At 38.9% G+C, this 19,384-nt stretch overlaps 2 protein-coding genes across 3 annotated transcripts in view; both read left to right on the forward strand.

The window, feature by feature from the left end:
• Positions 1-8,402, forward strand: part of LOC101477494 (SR-related and CTD-associated factor 4) — a 29,052-nt gene extending 20,650 nt beyond the window's left edge. Inside the window, exons 17-18 of the mRNA XM_004560580.4 lie at positions 6,904-7,042; positions 7,249-8,402. Of these exons, the coding sequence (XP_004560637.1) occupies positions 6,904-7,042; positions 7,249-7,679 (570 nt within the window). The 3' untranslated portion in view covers positions 7,680-8,402. The remainder of the gene's footprint in view (positions 1-6,903; positions 7,043-7,248) is intronic.
• A 394-nt stretch (positions 8,403-8,796) lies between these two features.
• Positions 8,797-19,384, forward strand: part of LOC101474606 (TIAM Rac1 associated GEF 1) — a 40,859-nt gene continuing 30,271 nt past the window's right edge. The window contains exon 1 of one of the 2 annotated variants that reach the window (XM_004560568.4): positions 8,797-8,941. The gene's annotated coding sequence lies outside the window, so the exon portion shown is untranslated. Of the gene's footprint in view, positions 8,942-17,081; positions 17,231-19,384 lie in introns of those variants that run through there. The other variant, XM_004560569.6, reaches the window with a different exon arrangement.

Here is a 19,384-nt window from a genome sequence, read left to right on the forward strand (position 1 = left end):
TTAGTTATTAGTTTAGTCAGATTCTTTTTCAATAATTGTGATTAGGCTCAAGATCAGATCACATTTCATGAGTAATCAATGGAGATATTACAATATTCCAAACGCTTTGCATGCTTTTTGTTGTCAATGTACATCATACAACCGACATGTGGAAACTGTGGGTGCTGCAACGTGCAGTTAATATGAAAGTGGTTAGAACTGCATTTCCTCAAGTGGCCACTTGAGGTTGGTTCAAGCAGTGAGTCAGTCCCCATAGACTTTCATGTTTAAATGGCCAACTTTAAAAATAAGTTTACAGTAAGGTACTGGTCCGTCCTGGTAGCTAAACTACACCTACATAAAACTGTACAGATGGCATTATTTTTATTAGTTATCTGTTTATACTTGTGTAGCTGTGGCTAGCAGCTATCTGCCAAGCTTAATCTCTTCTCAATTGAATCACAGAGTTCTCAACCATGTATGCTATCTGACAAATATTACTGCTGGCTGTTTAGCCAGATGGACAGCAACCTGTTTGTGCTTCAGTCTTTGTTATTGAAATTGTAGTATTTTCTGTTTGGTACTAATCAGAGTGTGTGCACGATACATGGATCCACCTTGCTAACCTCTTCTGTGACTTCTGGCTACAGATACCCTCATGAATTTATGAACATTAAGACTTTAAAACAGGGATACGGTGATATGGTGGCCACATATCTTTTAATAATATATCTAAATTTAAAAAAAGACACGTGCATGTGTAGTTGTCTCCAAATGTAATTCATAGTGGTGGCATTATGAAAATCATTAAATATGTGACGAATGATTAATTGGCAACTCCTGTGAGTTACTGACGACATTCATGACATATTTAAGATTTACATCTAAAGAAGATTGTTTTAACGAGTGCACATCAGAGGTTACAACTTAACTTTTAACACATGAATCCAAATATTTCTGGTTTGTGTGTATTAGTTGTCCTGATATTAGGAAGTCGCAAAGAAGGGTGAGCAGCATATTGTATTCTATACAAGCACCAAGATTTGTTCTCCAGTTTCCGTGGCACCAAGGAGAGAATGTCTGGGCAGAAACAAATAGTGATCAATCTGCAGCATTTGCTAGCCTTTTAACCTCATGTGTTCACTGATTTACTGATCAGTGATTATCGTGCATTCAAGGGGTCACAAGCATAACTTGCATGAATTTAGGTTTGCAGATGGAATTATTGAGAATTATTGAAATTCTTTCCTGTAGTTGAAAACTAAAAAAAATAGGATGTCTATTGATTTTTATCTTATTCTTAAGATATATATATATATAGTACTGTGCAAAAGTCCAGGTCTAGTTCTCCAGGCTTGAGGTCTTTCAAAGTTTTGCTTTTGACAACCTTCTGCTTTTTTGCTCATTTTCAGTCCAGTTCTTGTACCTGACCATTTTCACAGGACTTTCTTTTTTTAAATCTGTCACCTAACACTGATTCAAGAATCATTAAAGCATAAAAAAGACACGGAACTCAGTGAACGATCCAGTGTTGTGTACATATAACAGAACCAACTTGAAATTGTATATTTAGAGACTGTGTTACTTGCATCTTGTCATATTCAATGAAAATTATTCCCATTTCTGTAATTGAATCAATGGAAAATGCCAATGGTGACGCAGTCTGACAGGCATGAAATTGTATTTTTCGCCACCAACCTCAATTCCAAAGAGCCTGTAGCCAGAAATTTGGCATGTATTGATATAATGCAATATGCTCTTAAATATTTTGAGGAAACTGGCCAAGAAGAGGTAAGAAGAAGAGGCAGGCTTTAAAATCTGCAGCAGATGAACAGTGTCAGAAAGTCATGTCCTTAAGAAACAGGAAAACAATCCAGGAAAGACCTGACAAAAGACCTAAGAGATGCATCTGGGCCTTCAACTCATTCATCTGCTTACCAAAGACTCCTATGTGGTCTTAGTCGAAGGATGGCTGTCAAGAAGCCATTTTTAAGGACGGGAAATGGGCAGAAAGGGGTGAGCTATGCCAAATTAAACAAGAACTGAACTGAAACTCAGTTTTATGAATGAATCCAAATGTAAAATCTTTAGTTTATATTATATTGGGAGATGGGTGCAACAGTGAATGCCTACAGCAACCTCTAACATACTGTGGAGGCTCTGTCATGGTTTGGCATTTAATTTCAGCCAGTGATCTTGTCAGATTTAATAAAATTATGAAGGCAGAAAAATAGCATCAGATTCTGACCCACCATGCAATATCATCTTAAAAACATCTGATTGGCAAGAGCTTCACTTTCAGCATGTCTGTTATCCCAAACACCCTGAATTCAGTGAAAACAACAAAATGTAAAGTGTGAAACAAATAGTAAACAGATAAGGGCTGCCTTAATACTCGGTACAATACTGTATCTAAACTAAATTACCTGAGGATGCATTCATACAGCAAGCGTAGCATCATGAAAATGTTCCTTATTATTATGTATTGTTATACTTTAAATAATGTAGTCAGACCTAAAATAATAAATGGTAATTTAGTTAATTTTTTTTAAATTTTTGTTATTAAATAAATAATTCTCATGAATTATATAGATAAACATTGTAATATAACTTTTTTCTATAGTATTTTTATTTTAGAAAGATTAATTTTGTTGCTAGTAGCAATGTATACTTCTGATATTGCATATGAACTTAAATTTCATAAAACTTGTATTCTTTTATTTTAAAATGAAAGGGGAAGATGAAACTTTGGGGATTCATCCATTTTCTTCTGCTTATCCGATTTGGGGTTGTGGGAACCTGGAGTGTATCCCAGCTATCATAGAGTGAAAGGCAGCCCTATATTACTATGCAGAGATGATGGAAAATGTAAACCATAGCTCACACATAACATTCACAGGACTTTAGAGGAAGCATAATAGAAATGCACAAAACTGGAAGTTTACAAAAGTGTATTTTAACTTCTAGTTGTTCATCCATTAAGAAGAACATCAGACCTTTTCATGTGTAATCAATACAGAAATCATGTTAATACCAAAGGCTTCACAAATATTTTCCTGCGACTGAATACAATTAAAAGTTCTATGATTAGAAAGGCAGTTCAGGGATATCCATGATACTACAGTAAGCTCTCGGTCTGTGTCATAGAGGTACAGTGTTTGTCTGTTTGGGTTGCTCTATGTTACTTATTTGACCCTATTTTGTGATTTGTTTTTTCCTATTTGTGATGAACACTATTTACAATGCTTCACTAAGTAGACAAGTGCTGGGGTAAAAAAAACCTTTCTCAGGTCAAACACCTGGACATATTTAATGTTTAATCTTTTCCCTAACTATTTGAGCGGCTTTTATTCAAACTGGACTTTGTTACTTTAATTTTTAAAAAGAGAAATAAAGTCATTCATTGAATAAAGCCTTATAACCTGACAAGCTAGAAACTATGATTCTTACAAGTGTGCTGTACATTATCAAAATACAGAAAGTACCTTATACAGATTTAAAATGTCATGTTACATTGACCTTTGACCTCTCTTTCAAGTTCAATAAAGTGATCCAAAGTGATAATAGTGCTATATAGAGCTATATAAAACTTTGTTTCTAACTGCCATTGTTTACGTTGTGAACATATAAATATAAAGGAAAATATATTTGGGATTTTTAAATATCGTGTTACTCTGACCTCTGACCTCTCTTCAAGGTCAAATAAGGTCAAGCTTTTATTAGGTCAGCTTTCATAAAATGGTTTTTATCTTTAGATCTGTGTTTACAGTTCTGCTGCCTTTGTTTGCACTGACAACATTTTGGGATTCTAAATCTCCCATTATAGTTTGCATCCAAATATCATGTTACATTTGACCTCTGATCTAATTTTTATATTCAACATCTGCTTTTTTTTTTCAAGTTAAAATATATCACAAAATTTGGGTTAAGAAAATATTGTCTAGAGAAAAAGAATGAGCTGACGATTTAGTTAGAAATATACTGTAGTATAAAACTGTAATATAAGCTCAAGTTATTCATTTGCAATTATTCACAAATCAGTAACTATTATCCATTACTCCTACATAATAATTGTGTTGTCAAAGAAGACATCCTCCATGCAACCTTTATTTGATTTTTATTTACTGCACTATAAACTTCTTAAAGTATGTTTAAAGTAAAATGTAATACAATTCTCTTAAAAGTAAGTGAAATGATTAAACTGTTCAGTCTGGCAAAAGTGTCATATCTGACGTTTTTGTTTATGCCGGTTCAGAGGTGTGTGTTTTACTGTTCGCTGGGTATGTAGAGACAAATGCAACTTCAAACCTCGGATACTGAAAGTGAATGGAAAAACTTTATAAAAATACAGGGAGTGCAGAATTATTAGGCAAATGGGTATTTTGTCCACATCATCCTCTTCATGCATGTTGTCTTACTCCAAGCTGTATAGGCTCGAAAGCCTACTACCAATTAAGCATATTAGGTGATGTGCGTCTCTGTAATGAGAAGGGGTGTGGTCTAATGACATCAACACCCTATATCAGGTGTGCATAATTATTAGGCAACGTCCTTTCCTTTGGCAAAATGGGTCAAAAGAAGGACTTGACAGGCTCAGAAAAGTCAAAAATAGTGAGATATCTTGCAGAGGGATGCAGCAGTCTCAAAATTGCAAAGCTTCTGAAGCGTGATCATCGAACAATCAAGCGTTTCATTCAAAATAGTCAACAGGGTCGCAAGAAGTGTGCGGAAAAACCAAGGCGCAAAATAACTGCCCATGAACTGAGAAAAGTCAAGCGTGCAGCTGCCAAGATGCCACTTGCCACCAGTTTGGCCATATTTCAGAGCTGCAACATCACTGGAGTGCCCAAAAGCACAAGGTGTGCAATACTCAGAGACATGGCCAAGGTAAGAAAGGCTGAAAGACGACCACCACTGAACAAGACACACAAGCTGAAACGTCAAGACTGAGCCAAGAAATATCTCAAGACTGGTTTTTCTAAGGTTTTATGGACTGATGAAATGAGAGTGAGTCTTGATGGGCCAGATGGATGGGCCCGTGGCTGGATTGGTAAAGGGCAGAGAGCTCCAGTCCGACTCAGACGCCAGCAAGGTGGAGGTGGAGTACTGGTTTGGGCTGCTATCATCAAAGATGAGCTTGTGGGGCCTTTTCGGGTTGAGGATGGAGTCAAGCTCAGTCCTACTGCCAGTTTCTGGAAGACACCTTCTTCAAGCAGTGGTACAGGAAGAAGTCTGCATCCTTCAAGAAAAACATGATTTTCATGCAGGACAATGCTCCATCACACGCGTCCAAGTACTCCACAGCGTGGCTGGCAAGAAAGGGTATAAAAGAAGAAAAACTAATGACATGGCCACCTTGTTCACCTGATCTGAACCCCATTGAGAACCTGTGGTCCATCATCAAATGTGAGAGTTACAAGGAGGGAAAACAGTACACCTCTCTGAACAGTGTCTGGGAGGCTGTGGTTGCTGCTGCACGCAATGTTGATGGTGAACAGATCAAAACACTGACAGAATCCATGGATGGCAGGCTTTTGAGTGTCCTTGCAAAGAAAGGTGGCTATATTGGTCGCTGATTTGTTTTTGTTTTGTTTTTGAATGTCAGAAATGTATATTTGTGAATGTGGAGATGTTATATTGGTGTCACTGGTAAAAAATAAATAATTGAAATGGGTATATATTTGTTTTTTGTTAAGTTGCCTAATAATTATGCACAGTAATAGTCACCTGCACACACAGATATCCCCCTAAAATAGCTAAAACTAAAAACAAACTAAAAACTACTTCCAAAAACATTCAGCTTTGATATTAATGAGTTTTTTGGGTTCATTGAGAACATGGTTGTTGTTCAATAATAAAATTATTCCTCAAAAATACAACTTGCCTAATAATTCTGCACTCCCTGTATATATAGAGCTGCTGTCATGTATGGAAAAGGTATCCGAGGTCCTAGTGGTTCAGTTCAGTTAAAAATGACCTGAAAGTAAAACATTTGTCTAAAATCTGAACTTCCTAACTAAAACCTTTTTTAAATGCCATGCCCTTTAAAGTTCAGTTCGTTCACATAGAAGTGGTGGTCTTTTTCTTTGTAATCAGTGTCACATAACCAACTTATTCTGTTTCTGGTAAAGTTTTATGAGACTGATTCCTCTTAAAATGATTACTGACTTGTAAATGATTGCCTAAATGTCAACATGGCACACTTTGATGCCTTTCATATCTTTGATCATAAATCAGACTGGGATGAATTTTAGCAGATTTAAAGACATAAAAGTCATATTTTACTGGTACCTGACCAAACATTGGTGCAATTTCAAAAATTGTATTGCAAATAAACAAATACAGTGCTTAAATCTACTGTGCAATCTACTTTCCAAGGTGAAGGTGTTAGCCTCTTGTTGATCTGTGGGCATCTGCCACATGCCAACCTTTTAACCTTTTGCAACAGCTTTAATGTTTATTTCAGTTTGATATTGTGTGATTAGCAGCAGAGAACTCAGTTTTCTGTGGATTAATGAAAACTTTGAGGAATGCTGTAAAATAAAATACCAATTAAAAACTTTTTTTTTTCAAGTGACACCAAAAAAATACCAGTGGGTGTTATCAATGAGCAACATTATGCTATGGAATCAGAAGATGCTGAACCAGAATCAGATGTTGCTTCCTGTTAAAGGGAGTGTTTCCTTCACGCTATTACCAAGTGTTTGCTTAAAGGGAATCGTTTGATTGTTGGGTTTTCTCTCTATTATTGTAGAGTCTTTACCATACAACAGCAAGTACCTTGTGGTGACTGTTGTTGTGATTTGGCGCTATATACGTAAAATTGAATTGAATTTAAAAAAAATCTTTAAGGTCACATCAGAAAGATTATCTTTTTCATTTACACTAATTTTAAGGATACCATTATATTTCTTTGTCTTCCAGTTACCACCAGTTCAACAGACAGAACTCATCGGAAGTTCGCCTGTCTTCCCAAGCCCTATTATGCTATCTCCTACATCCATGCCTCCAGCAGGAGTTCCTTTCATCCCCACAGAGTTTGATCCAACAAAGTTGGCAGCCGGTGAGAAATCTTCGCTAAATGCTATGGATTTTAAAATCTGTTATCTAAACCTAAGATTCAGTGGCAGTCAAAGTAGATTGTGTTTAAATTTAGTAAAAATCTATGCTGCATTTCTTTAAATGTTTTCTCTTTTTTTTCCTGCTGCAATTATACTTCATTTCTGTTTGAAAATCAATACAACCTTATCTTAAACTCTTTTGCAACAGGAAGTATAAAATCTCCAGAGATATCCACAGAAGATCCTAAAGGAAAGAAAGGTGCTTCTGTTGATGTCATGACTGCCAACCAGCTGGGGCATCCCACATCACCAGTAATGACCCTGCCGAGCCCTGCTATCATGCAGGGACACAGCCCGGGTATGCCACCTCTGCAACCGCCTCCCGGCATGACAAATCCTCATATGCCTCCTTTCCTCTCACCTCCAAGCATGCCACAAATGCCCCCGCAAATGATTCCAGGAGGACCCATGTTTCCATCAGACAGGTTCAGAATGCCCATGCCGTTCCCTCCTCGCGGTCCCCCCTTCCATCGACATCCTTCCATGGGACCCGAGAGCATAAATGACAGGGAAGGAAGGCAGTTCCGAAATGCGAGGCCTGGATTTGGGTGTCCACCTTTTCACAGAGGGAGGTGGTAAATGCAAGAGGACTAATGAACCTATGGAAAGGAGCGGGGTTTATGTGGAACCACTGTGACAAAGACTGCTGTTATCTGTGAGTGGTGCATCAAAAAAACTGTTTAAAATTGTCACTGCACCAGATCCCTTTCCCAGCGTCCAAAATGAAAAGGAATACACTATTTTGTGATGTGATACCAACTTCTTTAAGTTCATCAACCAAGAGATTTGTTGCTGTAAATAATGTAATTGCTTGTAGCTGTTTGTTATTTTTTTTGTATACCTAAAAGTTGTGGAGTTTATGGTTGAGTCTTTAATTGGTAGGTGCAGGTACAAACAAAGGCAATGTCTGTATTTTTGAGCATATTCCTTTATCAGAGTTTTGTGTATGGAAGAAAATTATATAACATTTTTGGTATTTTGTTTTTAGTAGACTGCCTTTGTACTACGTTGATATTTAAGTCTTCACATGGAAAAAAAAGGTTGTCATGTGAAGAATATTTCATTCCTGCCAGTAGAGGGTAGAGTACACCCTGTTTCCTAAGGTCACACCTTGTAGGATCATGTGGAGTGAATATTGAAGAGTTACTGCCATTTGATCATGTGATGTATTTCTGTTGATCAAAGTTATTTTGTTAATAAATTGTCCTGCATGAGGGGGTTTAACATAACAGAAATTTCAGGAACCTTTGGAAAGGCGCACGCAGATCCTGTGATATTTGTTTTAAAGGAGTTTGTTTCATACCTTGGCGCCTGTCTTATTATAACTGGTCACGAATTTGCAGATTTTAGCTATGAAATCTCGACAGTGATAATGACTGATGGTTGCTTACACTGCTTAAACCGAGTTCAGTCTCCATCACATATCACCTCGCATAGATTTGCTTACACAGAAAGACCTCCAGGCGCTAGACGCGCAAGCATTCTGCAATAAGGAGAAATGCGCAGAGATCTTTTTTTATGGTCTCCGGTTCTTATTATTTTCTTTTTGTACACCAAAACATTTAGTGGACAAAGTCACTGGACGCCGATTCGAAGCTGCACAGCCGATTGGCTGTGAGAAAACATAAGTGGCATTCTCATGATCCACTTGTACTCCGTCTCCAAGGGCCGTGGGCTCCGCCCCTCTCAGCGGTGTGGAAACAACACGCATGGTCCGTGGACAGGCAGACCTTGGAGAAGCGACTGGATTGTGAGACATGGATGGGCATTACCGGTGTGTGAAACATGGGAATTTCAATGTTAGAGCGCAAGCGGGCAAATCATGACCGAGGCGGAGACAGGTAAGGAGACCCGGCTTACCACGCCGCCCGCATCATTAGAAGGAAAAATCGGCTCGATATCCGATCAAACTCCCGCGTGGTCCTAGCGCCGTCTTCACGCATGATCGCATCACTCAATCATACAAGTTTATCAGTGGTGACAGACGCTGCCGCACTGAAGCTGGCGGTGCGGTCCAGCGGACGAGCCGGGCAAGATGCGGCTTTTTTGTGCGCGGAGTGTTGATGCCCAATAATTCAGTCTCACCTCGGTTGTTTTGGGGGTGCAAACAGTCATGTGCTGTGCCTGAATGATGGGAGACACGCAGCTGGGTTAACATGCATGTCCAGCCGTTCGAGCCCAGTGTATGAATACACCAGCATGAACAAATTATGCAAGACGTGCAGAGCGGGCAAGATGCCCGCCTTGACACCTTGCAGGTTTTTGAGCACCTCCGTGGTCATTTGGACAGTTTCGAAAATGAGAAGCGTGTGATTTGAGTGCGGTACATTGTTGCATGAAGCACAGCACATCACTGATCCAGCGCTGTTTGTTGGTGTAATGAGACTACACCTTAGTAAACAGACCGTATGCAGGTGACTCAACTGAAAAGCGGCAGCTCATTTGTGTACTCCAATGACCTTATGTCACGTTTGTTGCAGCGTCACTGCCATAGACTGCTGCTGAAAGTGTTACTTCCTGTCTTGTCACTGTGTAGGTCTTTAGCCGCATCAGATTTCATATATATGGAGGGAAAATAGATAGATAGTGATTACTATTAATTTACAACTAGCCAACGTGTTTTTGCAGTTCATGCTATCAGGAGAAACATGGGCTCATAAAAAAATATCTCACCCTATTTGGTTGTGGTGCAGCTTCTTAGTCAGCAGCTCCTATGTCTTGCGAGCCAAGACACTGCCTACTGTGCAAGTGATTGAAGCACTTGTAAAGATAATACCAGCAATAACATCTTAACTGTTACAATACACAGCGGAAAATAACTTTTATAAAGACTGAAGTTACAGTAACAGGATGGCTAACAGTCATGTGTTGTTGCATCACTTGAAGTGCAGCTGAACCTTTGAACATCCAGGGTTTGTGAAGTACACTTAAATTCACAATTGCCACGACAGCTTATAAGCACATACATGCTGCAGACCCACATGCAAATGCAGTCAAGTTGTTGCAAGTATTAATGAGGAGGGAAAAAACGGATCAACTAGTTTTTGGGTATCAAAAAATGCTGAATGACATCCAATAAAACAAGCCCAAACCACATCAGGCATACATTTAGAGATGAAAGGTATCAGGAAGGGGAAACTTGATTTAAATACCACAGGGCTAGTTTTCAATGCAAATTATGCGCTTCTTTTTTGCCCTGTTACATGATGATAAACTAACACGATGATAACTGAAAACTAACACTGTTCATATCTGTCTTTGGAATTAAGTCAGTTTCAAAGGTGACAGAAGAAAAAATGTATCTTTAAATGTTCATAGAAGTCATTGTGGATGGATTTAAACACCACAGGTCTGTTCAGCATACCTCCAAAAGGAATAAGGTGGGTGCCCTTTGAGTTTTGTTTCTTCACGCAGTAGTTTTTAGTTAAAATTCCCATTATTTCTTGAGTTATCTCAATATTTAAAAGATCCTGCACATTTTGGGGGGTTGTTTGGTTTGTTATGGTGAGTACCTATTTGTGGATGGCCTAAAAGCTTAAAAAGGAGCAGGTTTCCCTACATGTGTTTGGAAGGTATTCTTCCAGTGTTTACAGAACCTTTCCATAACAATGAAAGTGGAGAACCACGGAAATCAAACGACCATCTTTATGAGCATCCAGCAGCTTGGCCTCAGGGTTTCCTTCGAAGTGGTAACTTGAGTGCAAGCTTGCATGTATGACATGCCTGCACAGAGACCTCACTCTTTCTCTGCCCCCTTATTTTTGTTGTAAAGTTGCACTTAATATTTCTCCCCTCTGGCTTGCGTCAACAGTTGTTAACTTTGCATCTCAAAGATCTCAAATGTTAGACCAGCATGAAGCAGTCCAACAACTCTGCTCATGAAAGAATCCCTGCACAGTTTTATGGTAATTTGTTGGCTTTTGGTACAATCCATGACTTTGTTCTTCATGCGTGTACAGAAATGTACTACCAAGCAAAGTTGATTTCTCGAGATGCGCATAATCTAACCCTCATAAGTGCTCTTTTTGAATTATTCATTTCCATCCCACTTGCACATAACTCTTCATTCATTTGCAAATTGGTGCAAAGTAAATACTGAAGGCAGTCTAGTGTTTTTTGCTTAGTGCCAAGTGAATAACATACAGAGATCAGTGTGATCATACTAACGCCAACCATTCACTGAAATGTAAACTTACTACTACCTTTTGCACTACAGTGGTTTGAATTGTAACTTCACAACCACGGCTGGATTTTTGTTAGATCACTGGTATCCCAGTGTTGGCTTTTCAAACAATCCATTTAAACAGTCAGCGAGTAGGAGAGGAGGCGTGTTGTGGAAATATTAATTACAGAAGTTAGACCACAACCACAGAGCTGGAAATCCTTTCCAAAAGGAAACTTATTTTATACTGCTAAGCCGCTGATTGTAGGTATTACAATGAGAGTATTGAGTTGAGCTAAAGCCTCAGTGCCATGTACACGCAGGAAAATATTACTAACAGCCATTACGCTGCTTATTAGCTTTTGGCAATAAAACAACCACCTCTATATTCCTAATTGCACATTGCTTGCAAGAATTGTAAAGCATCTGAACAAACTCCTGGCTTACATGGAGTTGTGAGTTTCTGTCAGTATCCTACTTGCTTTAGCAGAGTCCAAGCTCCCCAAATATTTAATGGTAGAACTACTGATCAGCACTTGATTGATCCATTGACTCTGAATGAGAATCAAATGGGAAACCAGCAACTCTGAACATGGATATATCATTTAAATTCTTGTTGAAAGGTAAAAAAGTTTGTCAAATGTGAGAACTTTCTTGCCTTCCGTTTTTCATAACGGAACGTTTAATGTTTCGAAGTTTAAGGTAAAACTTGAATCAGGTTGTTATACACAATTTTTTTTTTGTGATCTGACACTATTGTGTAACATTGATGTTGCAGCTGCAAACTCTGCTATCCAGAGTCTTGTGATAAATATGGTCTTCAGAGGTTGGTTGCCAGATTTATCTTGTGAGAATTATGTGCTCTAATACTCCATGGACCGACAGATTTTTATAACAGACTAAGACATATTTCACATTGCAGCCATATGCACAAGTGAAGTTATCCATTTTTTTTTTTTTTTATCCGTTGATCTCAAAATGTTTAGTACAACAGTTTTGAGTAGATTAATTAAGGACACCCATGCTTTCCAATCCACTTCTGTTTACATCCATGTGATACGGTGTGGCAGACGAGAGCTCGGCATTCCCTCGTTTCTCCTGACAGGACATCCGTCTCCATTAGAGAATATTATTAATATCCATCTTAGGATGGTTAAGAATGTTGCTCATTGTTTGCTACACGTGTAGTCAAGTGTAGTAATTTTATTCTAAATCTTAAGCATTGTACTTGAAACAACCTTTGAACCCCGTGTCTTCATATCACATGCATTTCGAAAGGTCTTTCATGTTTTTCTAATTTAACACAGATTCTCAGGAAGTCGCCGTGTATTCCTGGCTATGAAATGTCTGTTATGTTGAATTCCTAATATGCTGACAGTTTGCATTATCTCGAGAAGCATCTAAAGGGCTTGCCAAGATTTGATCCCAGATGCTTCCAGAGGACAACGCCTCCAGCAGTGCTGCACATCAGTGTAACTGTGATGCACTCCATATACTGTGAGAGAAACTTGTGTTGTATTCCACTAAGCTTAGAAAGCAAGAAAACCAAAGGACTTTAACTTCCTAAGTTTTAGCTTCGAAAGTGCTGCAGAGGCATTTTGTATGACTGTAAGCCTGACCTCTAAGCACAATGAAAACGCAGGCTTCTCATAAATTATTACAGACTTAGATTAACATTCTCAAAGACGGCATGAATAACATTATGCTTCTTTGTCAAATCAACTTCACAGCAAACAAGAGCTTCAGAACCTTATTACCTTGTTATTGGGATATTATTGTGTACATGCAGTATTCAGTAGCGCCTTTAGTACGCGTTTTCCGCAATGGCTTTTGGAAAGATAAATGAGTATTTAAACATCGTGTTAAAGCTGTGTTCCTTCTATTTCTGAGCTGTGAGAAGAAACGTGTGACCAGCTGTCAAAAATGCACATGGCGATGATCATCAGCTTCACGTGGCTGATACAGCCTTGTGGTTTAGGATGAATAATAGATACTAAGTGCACAAAACTGCTGAGGCTATGAGTCACTTTGGGGTGATGGGAGTTGAGCTAACTTTAACACACCATTGGTCACAAAAAATAACTTTTCAGAGCCCCTTTTTGCTTGCCTTGGTTTGAATCTGCGTCGAATGCGCTTTCACCGGCATACAAAAACAATTGGTTGCCAAGGATATGCTTTCAAAGCTCCCTCAAAAAACATTTATTTGGTCACATGGAAGTTAATCTGTACTAAAATGTGGTAAGATAAGTCTAGGTCACATAAAGTACAAGTGCTTTATGTCGCTATTGGTGTTTTAAATGCCTCTAGTTAAGAGAAAGGTAGATTTTAGATAATTACTTGACTTTTAAACCGATTTATACATTTAAAATATTAATAATTTGCATGTTTCAGCTATCCAGTTGCTATTGCTTTTGCCTATATTTTTTTTTATCTTTTATGATATAATAGACATATTAAATGATATTCTGATTATTTTTTTGAAAGCTACCAGAATGTATTTAAAACATTTACATGAGCTTACACGTTTTATAGGCACAACTGTGTATGCTTTGTGTAACTGGCTTAGTATGTATCAGACTCTACAGAGCAATTTATAAAGACACTTTAAAATATTACTGGCATCTTTTAATAACTAATATTGGGGAGCCACCTATGCTGCATAGGATCAATCCCAACCAATCAGTTCCAGCGTTTTCTTTACACTCTAAATTATTTCTCTCTCTATACCAGCGTCTTTGAAGTCTACTCTTGAGAGGCAAGTCTCTGCTGGAGACCACTGGATCCTCCACTAATGATCTCTATCCAGGCTGGGCTTGCTACTTTCATGTCTTGTGTAACAGTTGCATTTTTTTCTCTTTAGATATCATTCGTACATAGTGCTCCTCTTCAGTACAATGGATCCACAGAAGGGCACGGATGAGGGAGGGGGTTGGTGATTGAGGAGACCTTCAAGAAAATAAGACAAACACTTAAACCCTCGTGGTGATGGATGTTCTTTTTAATGTTAATGTCAATTTGGTGGCTGAACCAAATCCTGCATATAGTATTAGACCCAGCGTGATGTGTGAACAGTTTGTATTTTTCAGAGTTGTTGATTCAACATCTTGAGTTGTGGGTAAAACTCATCCGTGTCTATTTGAAGGAAGACGATAATTGGTGTAAGACAAGAAGGTATCTTGGCTTTGTAGTTTGTAGTGGTTGCTGTTTTTAATACACATCCATAGTTTCATTGTACTCGATTTGTTTAGCATTTCGTATAATATTGCAGATGCTGCTGAATGGCAGGCTTTGCCATTAAATTTTAGGCCTAGTCAGGAAGTCATACTACTGCAACCTGATAATAATAAGCTACGTAAGCTTGCATGGCCCTTCATGGAAATGAGTTTTTTGTGTGACCAGTAATGTTTTTGGTTGCAAAAGTATTAATGCAAAATGATGGTGACTTTAACTTCAAAGCTACATCACGTTGAATGACGCACCACTTCATGGTCCATTCAGAATTGCTATAATAAAGCAAGTGTCGTCAATTATTAACTGACCTTTATTTAAAGCTGTTGTGGGGAGCAGCGGTTTGATTTGGCTAGTTAGACATGTTGGGTTTCTTTGCCTTGAAAAAACGACACTGACTTTTGCCATGGCTTGAGGAATCAATGACCTCACTACGGAAGAAATTAGAATTTATGTGACCGAGTAACAGTTATAGCAGTTATGAAAAAACAAAAAAAAAATCCCCCCCAAAAAAACTCATTGTCTTTGCAATCACATTCAAAACCCACCTTGGGGAAGCCATTCTCCAATTTAAATGAGATTGTTTTTTTTGTTGAAGACAAAGCACAGCTTATTACTAACACCACCCCTGCTGCGAAGCCTTGTGGTGACAGCATCCCCTGTTTTACTGGCAAAGTTAAGACACAAATTAAAGGGGGTGTAGGTAAATTTAAAAGGGGGGAGAGTCAGGGGCTTCCTTACTACCTGAATCCAGCTCTGTTTTGTTGAACATCCAATACATGTTTCTACTCTGTCATTCTGATCTTGAACTTAACTATATCCTCACAAAAGTATTCCTGTGATTACTTTGCCTTCAGCTGATTTTTTTCCCCCTCTTGCTATGGCTGAAGGTGATTGGCATTGATTGTGGTTGGTTGTGACACCTGCACAGCATCAGCAGTCTGAAGTGCTGTTGTGGATCTGTACCCGTAGTCTCACCTGCCAAATTGCTCCAGCGGTATTGAATGTCCTGTCAATGTATTGGATGTCCAATTCAATCAGCATCCAAATTGAGTGCAGGCAGCGCTGGTTTTAATAGCCTTGTGCCAGTGATGAGAAAGCAGAGTATTTTTTTTATCTGAGCTCCATGCAAGCAGTCTACATTTCTGAAATGCCTGTGGTGACAGCAGAGGAGGATTCAGCATTAGCCTACATTTCACTGACGGATGCATTTATTGCAATGCTGTCTTATTCATTTTTTTTTCTTTTTTGGGGGCAGGGAGTAATTCCAATCTCATCTCATGTAACACAAATTTATTAAACTTTAATTTTATTCTCCGATGTTGTTTATTTGAAAAGTAACTTTAGATTTGTATTGGGATGTGGGTTTGATGGCCCGTTGTTTTTAAGCAATACTCTCATAATAACATCCCTAGTGTGTCATGTGTACTGAGATCTTTTCAAGATCAAATTCCACCTAATTGTTTGCTAATTGGAAAAACAATTAGTGCCACATGGTACAATTTGTGTGTCTAATGCTGACAAATTACAGGTTATGCTTTTGTATGCTAGAGATATTTTTCTCTATGATTAAAACTTGGTGGTTATGTTTATTATCATTATCATTTTTTTAATATTAGTGGCATAACCTTGGTAGAAGAGGAAGCCAGCATGACAACACTGTAGGGCCATCCCCCCCCCCCCCCCCCCCCCCCCCTTTTTTTTTTTAAATTTTTTTTATTTTTTAGGTTTTTGTCATAATCATCCAAAAGTCTAGACATGGCAATTCATCCCACCAATCTCTGGACTCTTTCTAGACACACTAAGCTCTGTGAACTCTATGCCTCTTCTCTCTGTGACTGTTAGGGTGTCTATGCTCTCAGCTAGCTTGGGGCGTGTTCAGTTCAGTTCAGTGTGCATGCAAAGCTGCTTCTGAGGCGCATGATGCAGGCTGCAGCTGAGCAGACACTGCTCTGCCCTCGCTTCCCTGTCCTATCCTTTCTCTGTCCCCGCGTCCTCTGCCGTTTCCGTCATTTCAAAATGAATCCCACACCTCTGTCACTGCTGATGTGAAAGCCACACGACATCACTGGTGCTATGACAACAGCAAGTCCTGCCTCTCTCACATTCACAAGTGCATTGTGGGCTGTCAGTGAATATACCAAATTACAAACTGCAACAGAATAACTGTGACCTTTCAGCCTTCATTGGCTTAGAGGCACACATTAATTTCATTTTCCGGAATTTTGTTTTAACGAATCTTCAGACCCCTTTATCTTTGGCAAAATGAAAGTGAAATTTACATTTAGGCTTCTGATCAAAATCAAAAATGAGCAACACAGGCCTGAATCTGACTGTTCTTTGTCCCATTAGTTTGTTCCCAATAAACCGTTCTGCAGCATATAGTGTAAATATCATGCTTCCTTAAAGGGAGTGGAGGGGCAATTATAGAGGAGGAGAGGGAGGAACATGCATTCCTGTTTGTAGTTTAGGGGGTTGGAATTATAGAGTGAAGAGGGAGCAACAAGGGAGGGAGTAAAGAGTGTGAAAGAGTCAGCTGGAGAAGGGGAGGGGGTACAAACGGCACTCCCTCTCTCCCTCAGTTCTTCAACTCATCCTTGGATACAGGAGTCAGTCTGCTGTGGACTTGCAGGAGGAATACCAATCATCACCTCATTTATATTTTGAAATATCCCTCTTATTGGTGCATCAGATTTAACTGGAGGAAGAGTAGAATTATAACTTCCATGAGAACATTAAGGTAAGTCACTAGTTGTGCATTTTCTGTGCCATGCCGCGTGTTTGGTAGTTGGTTAGGAGATAGAAAAGGCAAATGGCTCTTTACCCTCAAGCTTCCTACTTTCTAAAAGTGTTGCTAAATATCAGCAGTTCAAATGTCACACATTTTCTGGTACGTTTCAGTAGTTAAATTGGTCAGATGCAGCCAGCTCTCTCGTGAACCATATTGTTCCCTCCTGAGATGTGTAATTTCAGGATTTATTAGCTTTGACTGCAATATTCTCATTAGTGTCCACTCGTTTTTGCATTCCCATTCTTCCAGCAATTTAATATTATATTAAGTTGTAACCATACCCTGAGGATTCCTCAGTGTATGTACCTGTAGTAATCCTGTGTATTGCAAACTTTAGGCAATAAGGCATTGTGTTATCCACTTCAGTCCTAGATGCAAACAATGCACCCTGTGTCTGTGTCATTGTAATGACAAAGCAGTGGTGGTGGTGGCAGGTTTGTGATGCTGACAAAGGGAGATGATGAATTGCAAATGTGAGAGATGTCCAAAGCCAAGGAGAATTCCCAGAGCGCATCACGGGGGGAGTGGGGGGGGGGGCTTTACGTTGTGAGTTCATTTAAAACCCGAACTTTGTGCTTGAAAGCTGGTTGTGACTCCTGCAGTGGGGAGAGGGCGAGAAATGGTCATCTGGTGTTATAGTTATGGTAATGTATTGACTGTTCACGGCTTAGCAGGACAGGGGGTCGGATTCTGGCCTTCAGGCTTGTAAATCTTGATGATGCTCCTGTTGTGATTGGAGGAAAGCAGGCTTCGAAAAACACAAACTCTGAGTTCCTGTTAAAAGCTTGACACAAAAGTCACATGCAGTGTCCTCAGTCTAAATTTGTCTTAACAAAATTATTCTCAGCAGAGGAAAATAACCACTGATTGGTTTGCGCAATCTTATGCGATAAGCTTCACTTAATTAAAAGTTATTACCGTGTGCCATGAAACAAGGGTTATATTGTAGGTTTACAGGCTAAGAGTTCATCTGAGATCACGTGGTATTTCAGATACTAAGCTCATAAGATTTCAACTGAACTATTTGAGGCAGAATTCAGCATGCTGGAACTTGCTCTGCCACAACTCAAATTATTTTCAGTTTGCAGTTTTATGTGCATAAAACTTTGTTACCTTTCAAAGGGACTAGAGCATGTACTTACGATTGCAGGTATTTTCTTTCCTGGTAGTCACAGAATGTTGGGTTTGCTATTCAGTTTACTTATAAGCCTGAGCTAGGGTAAGAATAATATATACATATGCACTTTTTTCTTCTATAGCATTTAGAAAAGCAAGTATACAACTGTTTATAAAAATAAAAATTAACCTAACGTCGGTGGAATTTGTGCGACATCCCACAGTCTTTAAAAATAGAAGCATACTTTGATGCCTCCATGAGATTGAATTACTGCTGGGCTGTCATAATAAACACCATTTACATCCCACTGAGCTTTGTGAAAGTACATTGTATCTGCTGTCGGTAAATGTAACCTAAGGTGCAGTCAAAAAAAAAAAAAATCCTTCAATATCCATTAATATATGAAACCTAATGGGTGGAGGTGCTGTACTTTACCTGAAATTTGACTTTCTAAGTGACATGCCACAGGCTGATAAAGGAGGCTTGTGCTGGAAATTGTAATCAGGGATGTTTGGAGGAAGTGGACAGATTTCAACCAAGCTTTGTGTAGTCATGTGTGTCAGGACTGTGCTCAGTTCTGCCTCACTGCACAATGCAACACAGTGGGGACCCGGGAGCTTCAGGGGTGTTGTGGTGAAGGTGGAGCTTGGGAATGACTTCATGGGCTGTTTTCACAGATACATTGGTGTCAAATCTCCTCATTGTGTTTAAATTGTATAGTAAAGTCTTAAAGAAACACAGCAGCCCAAGGAGCCGCATGCACTTGCATATTGAGAATGTTATTTTGGAAATCCCAAAAAGTTGATTCTGTTCATCTGGATGCAGCGTTTTCAGTGGGAGAAACGTTTTGTCACTCATCCAAGTGACTTCTTCAGTTTCCACTGAAAACGCTATGTCCACATAAACAAAATAAAGTTTTTGGGATTTCCTTAACTGGATGATTGAACATGCATCAAATGTTATTTTGGAAAGTTTTTCTTCGCTCA

Source organism: Maylandia zebra, linkage group LG14 (genome assembly GCF_041146795.1).
Source record: "Maylandia zebra isolate NMK-2024a linkage group LG14, Mzebra_GT3a, whole genome shotgun sequence".
Taxonomy (NCBI): Eukaryota; Metazoa; Chordata; class Actinopteri; order Cichliformes; family Cichlidae; genus Maylandia; species Maylandia zebra.